General features: G+C 47.1%; 1 protein-coding gene across 1 annotated transcript in view; it reads left to right on the forward strand.

The window, feature by feature from the left end:
- The first annotated feature begins 1875 nt into the window (after nucleotides 1-1875).
- CTC1 (CST telomere replication complex component 1) overlaps nucleotides 1876-16758 on the forward strand; it is a 1003059-nt gene continuing 988176 nt past the window's right edge. The window contains exon 1 of the mRNA XM_069646446.1: nucleotides 1876-2031. Coding sequence (XP_069502547.1) covers nucleotides 1996-2031 — 36 coding nt within the window. The 5' untranslated portion in view covers nucleotides 1876-1995. The remainder of the gene's footprint in view (nucleotides 2032-16758) is intronic.

Below are 16758 nucleotides of genomic sequence, written 5' to 3' on the forward strand. Positions count from 1 at the left end.
AAGACTGTGGACTTGGCCGATGTGGCCCCTGGGCCTACCCAGGTGCGGCTTTGCCGGTTTGTTTGCTGTGAATGTCCTGACCGAACTCTGGTGAGGGTGCGAGCTGGTTTCCGGCGACTCCATGTGCACGGTGGACATCATAATTGCCATTCCCCCGGAAGACTGTGAGCCTGCAGACACGGACTTGCTTAAAATGGTCCAGTTAGTGGGCAATGTTGTGTGGTGCGCACCTGTAGACTCCGAGTGCTTTATGTGGTGCCAGTAGCCCTCACTGGTGCCGTTCAGGGACATGACAGCCACTCACCCAGGTTAATAAAGGGTGTGTAAAGTAGTAGAGTGGCTCAAGTAGTAGTAGTGGTAGTTATGGTGGGATTTTGGGGTTTTGTATTTTGTTATGAAAAAGGAGGAGCGTTGCATGGCACCCCTGTGAGGGGCCATGGTACATTCCACGGTGTTGTGTGGTCACATGGTTACCCATGTGACCAACCTAATAAAAGGTCCGAGCCGCTTCCGGCTCGGCAGTCAAGAGTGAAACTGACTCCGCGTGTGTGTGTTGTGCTGGTGCCAGGATGGTGCCTCGCCACGTGTGCTGGGCCCAAGGACGGGGCCCAGCTTGAGGACGGTGCCCCTGCCGGGCAACGCCATCCGGACGGTGCCCCTGCCGGGCAACGCCGTCCCTGTGGGTACCCCAACCATGTGAGGTGGGTTGGCGAGGCGACCCCGGCCTGGGTGCTGTGGTAAGCCGGTTGCCACCCGGCCATGTGCGGAGATCCGGTGATCCGGATCGGGTGGGGTGACCCCCACCCTTTGTGTCCGCTGCGTGAACGCCGCCCCTGTTGGATCCCGTCGGGTGCCCCCGACATGAGTATGGGGCTGCCCGGTGACCCGGAGCAGCCCCCAACAGTGAAGTTTAGTGAGAACTTACTAATTGCACTGTTTTGCTAACAATTTGAGATTTCCACAGGAAAACATCACAAAGGACTTTGTAAGCTAAACATGTTGGCCTCAATTGAATTTGCATAACTCTTGTTTGCCAAATATTTTATGCGCAAATTGTCTAAGTGTGGTGATGTGTTGCTGTGTGAGAGTGGGTGTGTGCAAATGAAAGGGGGATGGAGATTCACGACATTAGTGGTGTCAAATATTGAGGAGGGGATGTAGATTCCCGGCATTTGTGGTGCCAATTGGTGGGGGGATGGAGATTACTGACATTAGTGGTGTCAAATATTGTGGGGGGATGGAGATTCCCGACATTTGTGGTGTCAAAGTATATGAAAAGAAGTAGTGGAACTATGTTCCCTGCTGGCTGCACCCACCACAAACCCCATCACCACGCCGCCTCCCACACACAATACAAACCCCCAAACACATCCACCTGCTGTTTAGGGGAACGTCCAGTGCAGTGCACTGAAAGAATGTGCAAGTTTCAACATTCTGTAACGGCTTCTTTTTAAAATAAAAGTATAGGAACAGTAAAACTTAATATAAAAAAGTAAAGGAGCACTTCTCCCGCTCACTTCGACCACTGCTCCAACCTGGTCAATTAACTTGGCATGGTTTGAAGACTCGATTTTCTAAACAGAAATGTTGCCATTTTTTACTTTCTCCCCCCAAAAATAACCCCACTGCAATCCAATGGGAACATTAAATTTCTCCGCTTTCTATTAGAAAATACACATTTCATGTTTTATTTTTAAGAAGAAGTTAGTTAAAAATGTAGCTTCTTAGTTTTCAGACTATTGCATAGTCTAGGAGTTGTGTATCTATGTGTCCTTCTTTTGTTTCTTCGGTTATTCTTCTGGGCACTTTTATAGTTCATTTGATTTTAAAGTGTCCATCTTTTATTTCTAAGATTACCCGAATGTTTACTTTCATTTCGCAGGCAAGCATTGCGAGCATCACGTAGCTTAGTACACTGCGGCTCGTTGGATGCCTGCATTGGATCACGGAAGCGCGTTGGCACCTCATCGTGGACGTTAAAGGCTGGTGAACTTGATGGCGGGATCGAAGTCTACAAATAGGAATATCGCGGTGAGTGATGGGGGCGTTTATACTTGAACTTTATTCAGCAAGTAGAGAGGAGTACCTTTGCTGTGAGGACAGCACGAATCGATACTTATATTATTATTCCCTGTATTTGCCTTTCTTCCCCGTACTTAGAAAAACACATAGTCAGAACATCTGATGCGGCCCACTGTCGCTACCTCTCCCGACCCGGAAGTAGAGGAAGCAGGCCATTTGGACCCCGGAAGTTAACATTTGCAGAGAATATGTCATGTATGTTTGATTTAATGACCGCCTATGGCCATGCTATCGATGTAGCCATTCCTACCAAACACCCCTCCCAGCCCAAAGTAGGCTCTCTTGTGATCTCTTTGAGTTAGCTGTGTTGCTCAGTAACATCAAACTACAGTAATACTTTTGTGGTCTTGACATTTTCTGATAAATCTTTTATTTGTTTAAGAAATATAGGGAAACTAAATTAATTGCAGCTGTGCATTAGTTCCTTATGTAATAAAATGTCTTGACCAAGTGTTCCTTCGCCACTTGATTTGAAAACAATATCCGTGGCCCTTCATGAACTCCTTGGACCGATTCCTCTTAAAACACGCAGTGCCAAAATTACATTGTGGGTCTTTTAGGAGCATTAGATTGGCATTTGCTAGGCACTGCCATCAAAGGACCAGGTATTTGCACCATTTGCCAGCTGTTGCCATCTTATAAGCAGGTAGTACTATTCTGGGAACACCTGCCAAGCGTCTACAAAAAAAGCCAAAAGTGTTGGCATTTCAAATGTTTGTCCTTTATTTTGAAACCTATAAACCAAAATCCTTTGCTTAGGCAGGAGATGGCATGTGAGGACGAACTACCATGCTGTGGGTGTTAGGCATTTTACCCACTCATTGATTACCAGAGGCCATGCTAATTCCAATGGAGATTCCTATACGTTAACCCCCAGCCCCCTTTTTTAAAAAAAACCAAAACACAGCTCCCTAGGATACCTCTGAGCTAGCTAGATTACCCACTAAAATAAAACTATGTGCTGTCATGTGGCTGCCATTGTTATTTTTAAGATGTCTTCTGAAAGGTAATGGGTTTATTAAACTCCAGTCTGATCAAAACAGAGCCACGTGGCTTATTTTTGTTCTTAGAATATTCAACAATATTTCTGATGCTAGAAAGGGACTTGCATGGCTATCAAATTGATGCCAGAGTGATCCAGCTTATTTGTAAGATGTTTATGGCACCGTCTTTTGCTATCTGACTAATTTATTGCCATTTTCAGTGCCCCTCAGAACTCTGGGACAGACCCGAAACCTCTTGTTGAATTCCACAACGGAAGAGGTGGGATCTCCATAGGTTGATAGCATTGTTTGTGGAATGCCCTTCCAAAATCCTTAAGGGCTATAAAAGATCTTGTACATGAAACTTAAAGATTTCCTTTTATTATGCAGTACTTAATGTCCTGGCTGTTTATTGGTACTGAGTGCTGCTCGTTATTTGTAATTTTATTAGATTTTATGATGTAATTGTGTTATAGTTATTGTCTGCTATCTCTTTTAAATGTAATTTTGTCAGCTGTGTTGCCAGTGCTCTGAAGCTGTGCAAATAGCACTGTAGTGCTTAACAAATATTATAAACCAATATCAAAGCCATTAGCAGGTGCCAAATATCTTAATTCATAAATACACAATTGTGATGCTTTGCCTTAAAATGACGGCCTTTGAACCTTTAAGACACATCTGTGATGGCTTTTCCCCACAAAACCAGCCTTTGCCACAGTAATGACACACCTGTGATGGCTTTTCCACAGAATTCCAGTGTTTGTTCTCTAAGGATGTACATGTGATGGCTTTGCCCCAACATACCTGCATTTGCTCCCAAAAGCTTCATCATTATAGCCACTACTTTTCAATCGTTATCTACGGCCGCTGGCCGACATTATTGCTTCGTCTGTGGTAGAGAAAATGTTCATTTCGATGCTAATACCCTTCAACCTTAGAGACCCACAGCTCTTTTGCTGGACTTAGGATTTTTTAATTTTACCTCCTGAGTGGGACCTTTCTCTCACTCATGTGTTTTTCCCTGATTTGGATTTTGTATTTTCACTGTTTCTGGAGTCTGACAAACTCCATATGTATGAGTTTTTTGTATGGTGACACACAGCACCTTCAGTGCAGTGTCACTGAGAAGTCCTTTTGATTTTTCTTAAGGTTTAAATACCTTTTCTTGGGTGAACTACTGTTCCCAAGAATAGTAAGGTGAAATTGATCTGACTTACCTTTTCTCTTTGTAGGTCCAGCACACACCATTTTATGTGGAGTGTTGGGGAGTTACTTAATGGCCCCTTATTCTACTTTCTCATGTAACATTTTCTGTTACCCTCACTACTGGTGGCAGTGGTTTAATGTTTACTACCATTGTGCTCTTCTACCGAGGGCTGAACCCTCAGCTGTAGTACAGCACTAATGGGTGTCCATTCTGTCAAAATTGCCCTTGTCTTCTTTTTTCGCCATTTTCTGTTTGTGCGGTAGGTCTTGGCTTTTACTATGTGCGTTGAGACAGATTGGAGCCCTTTATGTGTTTTTCCTTTGGCAGGCTTCAGCCCTGAAGCCTGCCCCTGGCTTCAGTGTGTCTGGAAGGACAGGATGTGAGGGAGAGTCCTGAAACCCCCATGTCCTTTGTTGCTAGGAGTGCCTGAACGAAACCAGTCCTGATTGGGCGGCTGGCTGTTCTGAAAGGACAGCCTACGCTGTGCACGAATGGTGAAAAATAGCTTAAAAGGCGAGGATTTTGGGACTAGAGTCAGTCGACCACTGGAAGAAACATCTCTATGCAGAAATCGTGAAGAGAAGCCTGCTGCAACCTCTTGGACCTTGAATTGCCCGGTAAAGCCCTTCTGCTGTGCTGATTTGATCCCCTTTTTCACCTCGACAGACAAGTTCCGGACGGAACAACTTCTCTCCTTTTGGGTAGTGGGACCAACTAACCCTGAGATGAACTCCACTTTGGCACAATCCCCGATTTGCTGCGCCTCCCCGTTGCTGCCGAGGCCCAATGCCAGTGGCCGAGTGGCCAGTGCAACGTCTGCCACGGAGCAAATCCGGCCAAAGCTCCAAGAGCCTCCTAAGGACACACCAGAAGCAGGAAATCCTGATCCAGAGTCCCCTCACCAGAGTTCTGGACTGAGGGAGCAATGAAAGTCCAATCAGAGATATTCGATCTGCATCAGTGCTGTTTGCAAGGCACTGAAACCAAGAAGTGCCGCGAAATCGAAGAGAGCCTGTAGTGCTGAAGTACTAGTACTGCCACAGGAGCCCTCCAGACGTCCTCCCTCTTGTCCCCACGGCTGAGGCTCACGAACAGGGTCTGCATGGCTGTAGCAAGACGACATCCAGCTGGATCACTTTTCCTCTAACCAGAGGTACTGTTTGGGCTTGGGGGTACTTACCTTCTTGCCTTAAGGCGTGCTGTCTCACTTGAGATTTGCACTTGCTTAACTTTCTTGATTTCAACTCCCCTTTGCACAGGCCTAGCAGCTTGTGTATCTTCATTGATTTTCGTGAACAATCTGCCTTTTTGAAAGACTTTATCCAAGAAGTGCATTATAACTATAGGCTTGATCCAAATGACTTTGGTTATCTTGGCTCCCTAAAGGCACTCTTCTGAATCTATTAACTTTTGACATTGCTTGTCCCTCCATAGGTTGTAGCTTGTAGCTTGTTGAATAGTGTTACTGCTGGGAAAGGATAACCTGGATTTCATTGGAGGATACAGTTGCCCTCACATTATAAGAAACTGTTCTAACCTTCCTATTTCTTTTCCTTAACCCTTCCTTCCTGAAACTCAGAATCAGAAAAGTACATTGGTGTGATATTAATGCAATACTAACCTTGTTATTGAAGTCACATCAGGGTGTTGGAGAAATGTATAAGCATCTCCAAAGAGTATTCCCCAACTTTCTTAATTTTGCAAAGTAATTCAAAAGTTTGCTTGACATTTACAAACAAGCTCACATTTACCTCTTTTGAGATAGGCCTGGCTGCTCAGTCACACTACCAACTTGTGTAGTAAAGACCTATACCAAAAAGTGAGTTACCTAATACCAAGCAGATAAGCCTCGTGTAGTCTCACAGAGTGTGACTGCATCAATTCTTACCTAACAGTTTGATGTATATTTTTACACCTATGCCAATGACTCACAATACATTTTTAGGCTGAACTCTCCGTTACTGGAACCTCCATCTAAGCTTAAATCTTGCCTGTCGGAGACCGGTCGGTGGATGGCCCAAAATTGGTTGATTTTAAATGGCGGGAAAACAGAGATTCTGATGGTTGGTCCGCTGAAAGTCAATTCTTTCTGGCATGCACATTTTTGGCCAGAATCATATCGACCCTGTTCAGCCCCCAGCCTCTCTGTTAAGAGTTTAGGGGTTACCCTTCTCCCGTCTGGTTCTGGAGAGGGGCAGATTGCAGCAATTTGTTATGCAGGTTTCTTTAAATTGAGACTTCTGAGGAAAGTGCTTCCTTTTGTTTCTTTGCAGTTTCGGGCAACAGTAGTCACAGCCTCTATAATGGGTGCGTTGAACTACTGCAATGTTATCTATTGGGGTCACCCAGATTTTTTGATCCAACGGTTTCAGATACTGGAAAATTCGGCAACACGATTAGCATTGAATGCTTTGAGACGGGTCTTCTGCCTCTCTTTTACTGGCTAGATTTCACAACTTCCGGTGAGAAGCTGTATGTAGTTTAAGGCATTGTGCATTTATTTATTCTATTGATAGCGCCCAGGACCCAGCGGTATCACAGCGCTTTTAGGTGTAAACATTCTGTGCATCAGGCAAGAACATGGTGTTCCGGTATCGAAATGGTTACAGACAGTCGATTATAGAAGAAAGCATAATGACAAATACATGGTTTTAGGTATCGTGGTTACAGATGGCCCACTCTGGGGGTCAGTGGCCAGTTGCACCCCCCCTATGGTGCTCTACGTTTCTCCCATCTTCTTAAACTGCTACTCTATCTCCTATCCTATCCCTCTCACTAAGTCTGGAAGGAAGAAGTTCAAGAGGGACATCATGCTCTCCAACCCAGGCCTCCCTATCGCTGATATCTACACCAGTGCTTCCTCCAGACAGACTCTCTCCGACATCCTCTTTGTCGTTCCCTCACCAGACCTATGGACCCCTCATATGGTCTTGGCTCTCTATCCTAGCTCTTCCTTTCCCATTAATAGTGGCACTTGGTGGGAGTTCCTTTTGGCCTCCTTCTACGCCTTCAAGATCATCATTAATGTTTATTTGAATGGCACTGTCTTTGTCCAGGGCTCTCAGCCCAATCTCTTCCTTTTCGATGGGCATCTCCCGTGTATTATCAACTTCCTTCCTTTTCCTGCTACTCCTCCTAGCACCTCTCGGGCTCCTCTGCCACATCCCTCTCCCGCCACCTCTCTGTCACCTTCCTTATCCTCTCTGGCTTCTATGCCACCTCCTGCTACCACCTCTGCCCACTCTCGGGCCTCTCCACCTCCTCTGCTGGGTGTATCTCATGCCTGTACCCCGCCCCGGAAGTCTTTCAAATGTGGCAACCTGCTACACGTTGCTACTCAACTCTTGCTCTGCTGTCAAACAATCCTCTTGACATCTGCCAGCTCCTCAAAAAACATGCCCTCGATGGCCTAGCTCTCACTGAGACATGGTTCACAGCCATCTCTGTCACAAGTTTTGACACTCCCCTCCCTGATGGCTACAAGATCCTCTCCGAACCCAGAACTAACCGACCCGGAGGTGGAGTAGCCCTAATCTTACTCTAGTGGGTCCCTGCTTCTGTCATTAGTAGGCAGGCCTACTCCTCCTTTGAATGCTTGATCTGCAGGCTCTCTATCTCTCCTGGCCTCCCTCTGAGTGTGGCCATCATCTACAGGCCACCTGGCCAGGTTTCCCTCTTCCTCTCAGAGTGGACCTACCTCCCCGATGCTCTCCTTGCCTATACCTCACAACTTCTCCTCCTTGGAGACCTCAACATCTACCTGGATGCATCTAATCCCTCCTCTGGGCTCTTCTGCAACCTCTGCGACACCTCTCTCTTTCCATTTTACCCTCTGGTCCAACACACTCTGCCGGTCACACCCAGGATGTCCTCATCTATTCAGACATCCCCTTCTCGCCACTCCTCTCTCTTGGACTGACCACTTTCTGCTCTCCTGTCAGCTGAAACTCTCTGTCTCTCAGGCTAATCCTAAACCAACACTGCCACCTACCTTCTCGGTCATTCGGCCCATGAAGCGTGTGTCAGTGGATGCCTTTGCCGCTACCTTCTATGCTCCTCCTACGGCTGTCTCGCACTATGACACAGCCCTCCTCTAACCTTCATCTTTCCATCTCCAACACTCTGGACGTCCTTGCCCCTGTCATGAGAATCCGTCCGAAGCCTACCTCCAAGTGCAACTCTTGGTATGACTCCAACCTTGCCACCCTGAAATGCAAGTGCAGAGTGGATGAGAGGAAGTGGAGGGATTTGGATGCATCTTCTGATGAACTGGCCTGCCGCCTGCTTCAAAGGCAATACAGACTCTCTGTCCTGTCCAAGAAGAGTGTCCACATCCAAGCCTGCATCTCTGCGGCCTCTAACACAGTCAAACTCTTTAAAATCTGCAAGGAGCTGGCCAATCCTTATGCAGTTTCCACCTCTCCTGTTCCCCCCCCCCCACACCCCCCAGGCCCTCTGTACAGCTCTGTCTTCTCACTTCACCACTAAAGCTCAGGACAACTTGCCCTCTCTCCTCCTCTGCCTCTACTTTCTCGGCCCCCTCTCTGGCCACCTTCTTTGTCCTCTTTCTCTCCAACAGCACCTGATGATGTTTCTAGAAAAGTCTGATCTATGAAAGTACCGTCCAAACAGGTGCTTCCCTGCTTCTCCAGAACCATCAAGGACCACATTCACAACCTAGCTCCAGATTTGGTCGATTTCTGCAATCCCTCTTTTCCCACTGAATCATTCCCCTCTCCTCAAGCACTCCCTTGTGCAACCCCTCCTTAAAAAGCCTTCTGCCGATTCTACTATCGCGCGATCTCTATCAATCCTTTCCTGGGCAAACTCTTGAAAAACTGGCCATCTCCCAGCTTACAATCCACATTGAATCTATTTGTTGTCTCCATGACCATCAGTCTGGCTTCAGAGCAACTAGAGGCATGGAAACTGCTTTCCTGAACACCCATGAAGATCTGCTCACTAATCTTGACTCTAGCCTTCCTTCTGTCCTCTTCCTCCTTGACCTTTCCTTTGCCTTTGACATGGGCAATCACGCCATCCTGATCAAACGACTCTGTGAGAACCTGGCCATCGCGTATCATGCCCTGGAGTAGTTGACCTCATTCATCCTGGACTGACCCTCCCAAGTTCATCTTGGGTCCTTTCTCTCCACCACCTCTCTCTCCACATGTGGTGTTCCCCAGGGCTCTATCCTATCACCCTGGCTCTTCAATGTCTACTTGGCCCGTTTGGCCCACCTGATCGCTATCTCCTGCTTTAACTTTCGGTATTATGCTGATGACACTCAGCTCTCTTTCAGGCTCTCCTCAGCCTCCTCTTCTCTCTCGCTTATTCCTGACTGTCTATCCGCAATTCAGGATTGGTGCGCCTCTAATAATCTCTGCCTTAATGCCAGTAAGACAGAGATCCTTCTTATGGGATCCCTGCTTCTGCTTATCCTTTCTCACTCTGGCCGCCCTCCTTAGGCCCTCTTCCTTTGCTTTCCTGTGAAGCTAAAAACTTTGGTGTCATCTCCGACTCCACTCTCTCCTTCTCTCCTCACATCACAGACCTTGCCAAAAAGGCCCACTACCAGCTGCACCTCCTCAGAGGTATTCTTCCTTTTCTCACTTTGCTCCAGAAGCTTAGTGTCTCCAGAGCCCTGGTTCTCTCTAGGCTGGACTTCTACAACAGCCTCCTTCTCATTTTAGTTTAGTTTATTGGCTTTCCTCTACTCTCTGCCCTCTGCAACGAATCCAGAACAGCCCTGAAATCTCTTCACTGACTCCCGGTGGCTGCAAGTATGAAGTTCAAGACCCTTTGCAACATCTACAAGGCTTTCTGGAGCCGGGGCCTGCACTACATCCAACTTTATCTTCCAAAATACCTTCCTTCTCAAGCCGTTCGCTCAGTTACCTCAAACTCTGGGTCAGACGCTTCTCCAAGCAGAGAGTGGGGGTTAGATCTCGCTCCTCTGCAGCTGCCGCCCTCTGGAATGGCCTCTCTGCCTCTCTCAAACTAGAGCTGGACCACCAGAAGTTCTGGAAGCAGCTCCAGACCTTCCTTTTATCTTCTGCCTTTTCTCTCTCTCTCTCTCTACCCTACTGACCTACCTGTCTTTTGCACCGACTGGTTGCTTGCCTACCCACAGAGTCTACTGGGCACCAGGATCCTCCATGTTCAGTCTCCCCTGCATTGCCTCTGGGCCTACCGTGCTCTTAGGGGATGTAACTATTACCCACAGTCCCCTGCCTCCTTGCACTTACCCAGAGCTGCGCTGCCCTGGCTACACTTACTCAGAGCAATGCTGCCCGGATTGCACTGACCCCCACTCCCTTCTCTCTCCCTTGCCCTCCTCCTCCTCTCTTCCCCCTGCACTTTACGTTGTTGCACTTGAATGATCTGAATGACGCAAGGCCTAGTAAGATCGCTTGTCTTGTCTTCCCTCCCTTGCCTTGTCACGACTAGAAACACGTGTGGTGTACAGGCACGTTAGATTAAATTATATATATCATAGCACATCAGGCTTTTTTTCTCACTGGGCCTAACTTTCGTCATTCGAAATTCATCTGTTACACGCCTCCTCGTGCTTTTCTCTCAGCTTCTTCAAATTTGTTGCAAGTCCTGTGCTTTTGTAAAACTCAAGCAGGGGGGGGCGTTCATTCTACATTTTGGCTTCTACACTATTGACTTCATTGCCAGCAGATTGCGGGAGATTTTGGACCACCTCAGTTTCCGGAAAGCCCTGAAGACCCTCTTGTTTTGAGGTGTTTGTGATACGTTTGGCTCTTCTTGCCGGTGGCTGCTAGCGCCCAAATGCCTTCTGGCCTGGGTTTCTCTCATCACATTCCTTTTATTGTTGTTTAATAATTTTTATGGAGATTATAAGTAGTTAATAACAGTGAATAGTGATAACAGTGCAGACAATAATGAAAAGTAGTGATAATCATAGAATAAGCGAAGGCCACAAGATGAAATAATCTATGAACTAATAGCGAGTAAGTGAAGCAACAGAGCTAATTAGTAAGGAAATTCATATGCACCAATAGTCTGCAAGCAAGGTGCAATCATGAGCAAAAGACTTACAGGGGGACAAAACAGGAGACAAACAAGAGAGAGGGGAAGGAGGATGGGGAAGGGACAAACATCAAGGGGATGCTGGAATCATTATTTCATTTTTGGAGATAAAAATGGCATGAACAATTTAAGTGACCTTTCACATTGTTTGATGTTAAAACTCTGTGGCTCATAAAGCAAAATTTGGAAAGTTGCAACATGTTTTCTTGTGCCTAAATGGGATCTTTATATTCTCCTGATAATGTACTTCTGTCAGGTATTTTCCACGCCACTTTACTGAGTTATGTGGAGAATGTAATCTGGGTTGCCTTTCCACTAGAAAGCTATACCAACGTTGCCATTAACAGTTCCCATTGTATGAGGGCTGAAAATTGATGGTGGCGTTGGGTGCAGAGGGAACCTCTGTGTCCTAGAATCTGAGATTAAGTCATTTTGACAGCTGGCATCCCCTCTCTAAGTCATTATTTATTTATTTTTACATTTATAAAGCGTGCTAAACCCAGGGGCTTCAAGTCCCTGTTACAGGATAAGCTACATGTTAGAAATACTGAGTAAAACATGAGATATCATAGTAGTACGTTCCAAGTAAAAGGGCTGCCAGTGTCATTCACTTGGGAGGCCATTGACTTTGAGTTGAGGCAAGTGTTAGAGAGCGGCCCGTTAGATGAACAGAAGAGTTTAAGCGATTTGCGAAAAGTCCAGTAGGAGTGCTCGGCTCTCACAGCTTTTGAGAATTCCTGTGCAAGTTAGGATGGGCATCGTTGGACAGGCATTTGTGGGTGATGGAGAGTGTTTTAAAGAGAATCCTCTCACAGACCGGGAGCCAGTGGGCTTTATTTCTTGCTGCTGTGATATGCTCGAGTTTGGGGTTGTTCAAGGCTGCTCTTAGTGCGTTATTTTTTATGACTTGCATCTTTTTGATGTTCTTCGCCGAGGTGCCTGCAAAGAGGGTGTCACAGTAATCAAGTATTAATGCTATTGTGGCCCTGGCTATAGTGAGGCAGCTCTCTGAGGAGAGTAAGGGTCTGGCCGAGTTGGCCAATTTTGTTGTGTAGATGGCTGAGTAGGCAATATAGCTTACTTGCTGTGAGAGAGATAGTGTATGATCCAGGTACACTCCTAGCGTTTTCACAGAAGTTGAAACTGGTATCGTGTTGCCGTCGATATTAAAGGAGGATTATTGTGAATCGAGTTTCGTGATCATAGATGGGGTGCCCACCAGCAGGATTTCTGTTATGTCATCATTTAAACACAGGCGATGGGTTGCCATCCATGTCTGGATGGACGTGTAGATGGAATTAAGGGTAGTAGAGGGGGAGTAGTATCTGAGTGTCATCGGCATAATTTGTGTAAAATATGCCAATTGAGTCTTGGAGGATGAAGAGAGGTTTTGTAAAAATGTTGTACAGAGTGGGGGATACGTCAGATCCTTGTGGGACCCAGAAGGTTGTGGGGGCTGGAGGAACGCTGGCATTCTCAGCAAATACTCTGATGACTGTCGTTTAGGAAGGAGTCAATCCAGGAAGAGACTTCAGGGGAAAAGTTGGCCGCAGATGAAAGGGAATGATCTAGGATTTTGTGGTCCACCAAGTCAAAGGCAGCAGACAAGTCTAGGAGTAGCAGTAGTTCTGGCTTCCCATTATGCCTAATTTCATCAATCTGAATTTTTAGATCAAGTAGCACTAAGTCCCATGGCCCGGGCGGAAACCAGACTGGCGCAGGCCTAGGATGTGGTTTGTTTCCAAATCATTTTGGATTTGCTGATATGCTTCCCAGTAATGTTTAATAGGAAGGGAACGCTGGTGATTGGTCAGTAGTTAGTGGGAATCATTGGGTCCAATGAGGGTTTCTTGATGAGAGGGAGAACCCAAGATTCTTAGAGGCTAATGGGGGCAATGCCGGTGGTGAAAGGGGCATTAATGAAGGAGGCAATGAATGGTGCCAAGATCTCAGCACAATCTTTGATGAGGCTTGCAGGGCAGATGTCGCCTTTACAGCGGGACGGTTTAAGACCTTTTTAGAATCGATTTAACATCAGCTGCTGAGACGTCAGTGAAGTGGAACGTTGGTACGTCTTTGGGGCAGGCAGGGTTGTGGTACTGGCTAATGGGGAGGATGGCGGAAGATTAAGCAAGGCTTTCTTGGTTTCAATCTTTTTGTGTAGGGTTTGAATTTTGGCGAGCATAGCGTTCTGAATATATGTGCACCAGGCATGATCGTTCAGGATGGTAACAGGGGTTGGTGGGGATCAAAAGTATGGTGAAGAGCTCACGAGTGTTCGATTTTGCATTGGTAATACGGGCGTTGTAGTTAGTGGCTATGGCATAAATGATGGCTTTTTTATAATGCATGGCGCAAGAGAGGAGTCATTTCTTGGCTTCTGAAGGGGATTTATTCCAGTCTGCTTCTTCAAGCCATTTTTCTGAGCGAAGTGTTTGCAGTTCGGGGTTGAACCAAGAGTTCCTATGTGCAGACGGTTTGAGTTTGCGTGGTTTGAGCGTGGCAGTAGTGTCAATGGGCCCTGTCAGCGTTTTGTGGTGCAGTTCAGCAGGTGTGCTAGGGTCCACAGCAGAGGGGGGCTCCAGTAAGAGAGAGTTAAGCAGAGGGGCTACACGCTCTCTGGTGATATTCTAGGAGCTGCGAGCTAGGGTTAGGGGATGGCGATAGGAGTAAAGTGGGATGAAGGTGAGAGGGCGAAGTGCACAATGTTAAGGTCCGAACACGGGCAAGGGTTGTTTGTAATGTTGTTGACCTGGTAATTAAGGTCAGCAGTCCAGTCAAGGATACGTCCTTTGTTGTGCATGGGGGAGGTAACAGATTGTTGAAAACCTAGTGCCGTCAGTGAGCTTGCTAGTTATGATGCAGCTAAGTCTGAAGGGTCATTGTATCCTAGGTTGAATTCTCCTAGGTAGATTGGATATTTGTACCCAGAGTGAGTAAGAGGTTCTCGTTGGAGGAGGGTGCAGGACCTGGGGGGTGGTAGATGGTGTGGAGGGTAATGGTGTTGGAGTCTGAGAGGGTTCGTTTGGTGGACAGGATATCGCAATTGTCAGAGAGAGTAGAATTGCAGACTCTGATGGCTTAGGGAGTCTGTTGCTATGAGTGCTACTCCTCCACTCCTGGCATTAGATCTATCAAAATGGAAGATTGTGAAGCCTGGGGGCATTGCTATGAAGAGGGCAGGGCTTGAGGCAGCCTGTAGCCACCTTTCAGTAGTTTCAAAGAGGTCAAGGGTCCGGGTAGTGATGAGATCATGGATGTCGAGGGCATGTGCAGGAATATATCTTGGGTTGATTAGGCCACAGTTTAATAGTAGTGAAGGTATGGGCTTGATAGGTGGGCTAGGAGGTGACGTTGAGGTAGAGGCTGTCGCTGGAGGCTGAGGGCACTATTCTAGTGCTGCTATCAGGGGTCCTGGTGCAGTTTTGCAGGGTATTGGGTGCTGTGCTCTGCATCCCAGGGTGAGGCGGCATTGAGGCTACTAGCATTGGTAGCAGTGATCGGTGAGGGACAAATGGTAAGGCTGCAGGGGGGCAAATGTAGATAAATGAAGGAAGGAAGGCAGTGAGTGTTGGAAGAACTTATAGGGTGAAATTCGTATTTCCGAGGCGCTGGGGCCTCCATGTTCTCGGAGCCAATGTGGGTCCAGGGCACTGGGCGCAACACTGATTTGCAGAGAAAGGCGTTTGCTGGCAAAATGCTAGGGGGAAGTTTTGTGCTTGTGGGTTACTATAGGTAGATACACCGGCAAAAACAGAGGAAAAAGATGGAAGAAAGTAGGAAGGTGGCGGGAGGGGCAGAAGTCTATGGCATAAAGTGTTAAGGAAGTATTGTTGGGGTTATGAATATACACCGTAGGATGCAGGATATTTTCAAGGTGGTTACCTTTAGAAGCTTGCGAGGACGTGCAGTAAGCATTTTCGACTGCATGGAACGTGAATGTAGATCGTAGATACTCTTCAGGACCAAGTGGAGTAGCAGTCTGCATGCCGGACTGTTGAGGACAGGCCAAGACACACATCAGGGCCCTTTAGAGCAGCCCTTCAGAGTGGACCACCTCTGTTTTCTCACAGAGGAGCGATTTGAGGGGGCTGGCGAGAAGGATCTCTGTCCCTCTATTAGCCTGGAAGTGGTTTAGTGCGGGGGGGCGGGCATGCCGATGACACAAGTGACAGTAATGACAGCTGACATGGATTACAGTAATGACAATGTCTGAAAGGAGGAGGCCAAACGTGTTGTGAGGTTGAAAAACCTTGGCCGCAAGCTTTGTCATACAAGCCATGTGAAAGAAAACCAACCATAAACAACATCATAAGAAAATAACACAAATATCTATTTTGGGGAATAGAGGTATCAGGTGAGCGGGGGCCCTACTTCCACGTAGGGCCAACTCGAGGCTGATCCCTGCCGCCACCCTGAGGGGGTGCTGGCCGGCGGTCCCTCAGGTCCCCCCAAAATAATGACAAAGTTAAGTACAGCCCCTGGCTGCAACAGAACTCAATTAAAATCTGCTGAGGGCGGACCCATTTTTGTGGGTGAACAGTTGGGCCTCCCAGGCCGGGGCACTTGCTAAGGAAAGCCCTTGTGTAGCAGGTGGGGCAGTACTCTCTCTCTTCTATACAGTATAGATCAGGGTTGCACAACTGATTTTGACAGAGGGCCGAAAGTACCTTACATGAGGACTATAGTGGGCCGAAAAGTAAATGTGGGCAGGGCGGTAGGCGGGGCGTGGCAGGAGGCTTTTTAAACCCCCAATTTGTATTAAACACATGGAAAAAGAATATGTTTTTGAGGGGTAACGATTTGTATTTGCATTTCAAACTTACATTTTGTACTACACATTTTCCATTGTTATAATTTATTTCTATTTAGTTATTGTATCTCGTCTGTTTAACTTATATATATTTTATTGACCCTAGATTGGACATTCCGCTATTTTGGACTGCTATAGTTTGCTGTTTGGGTTGCCCAAGAGGAGTATGGCCTTCGTTGAGTCAGGTTTCCTCAAAAACCAAAGGATGTACATCTCCTAACTGTGCCTGTTTTAGCTTTATTATTGGGTTCACTCTTAGAGTGCAACACTATGCCCCATGGCTCCCACCCCCAACCAAACACTATGCCCCATGCCCCCCTCACCCCCAACTAAACACTATGCCCCATGGCCCCCTCACCCCCAACTAAACTCTATGCCCCATGGCTCCCTCGACCCCCAACCAAACACTATGCCCCGTGGCCCCCACCCCTCAACCAAACACTATGACCCATGGTACCTTCACCCCCAACCAAACACTATGCCCCACGGCACCCTCACCCCCAACCAAACATTATGCCCCATGGCACCCCACCCCTCAACCAAACACTATGCCCCATGGCACCCCACCCCTCAACCACCAAACACTATGCCCCATGGCACCCTCACCCCTCAAC

Source organism: Ambystoma mexicanum, chromosome 1p (genome assembly GCF_040938575.1).
Source record: "Ambystoma mexicanum isolate Mex_15411 chromosome 1p, UKY_AmexF1_1, whole genome shotgun sequence".
Taxonomy (NCBI): domain Eukaryota; kingdom Metazoa; phylum Chordata; class Amphibia; order Caudata; family Ambystomatidae; genus Ambystoma; species Ambystoma mexicanum.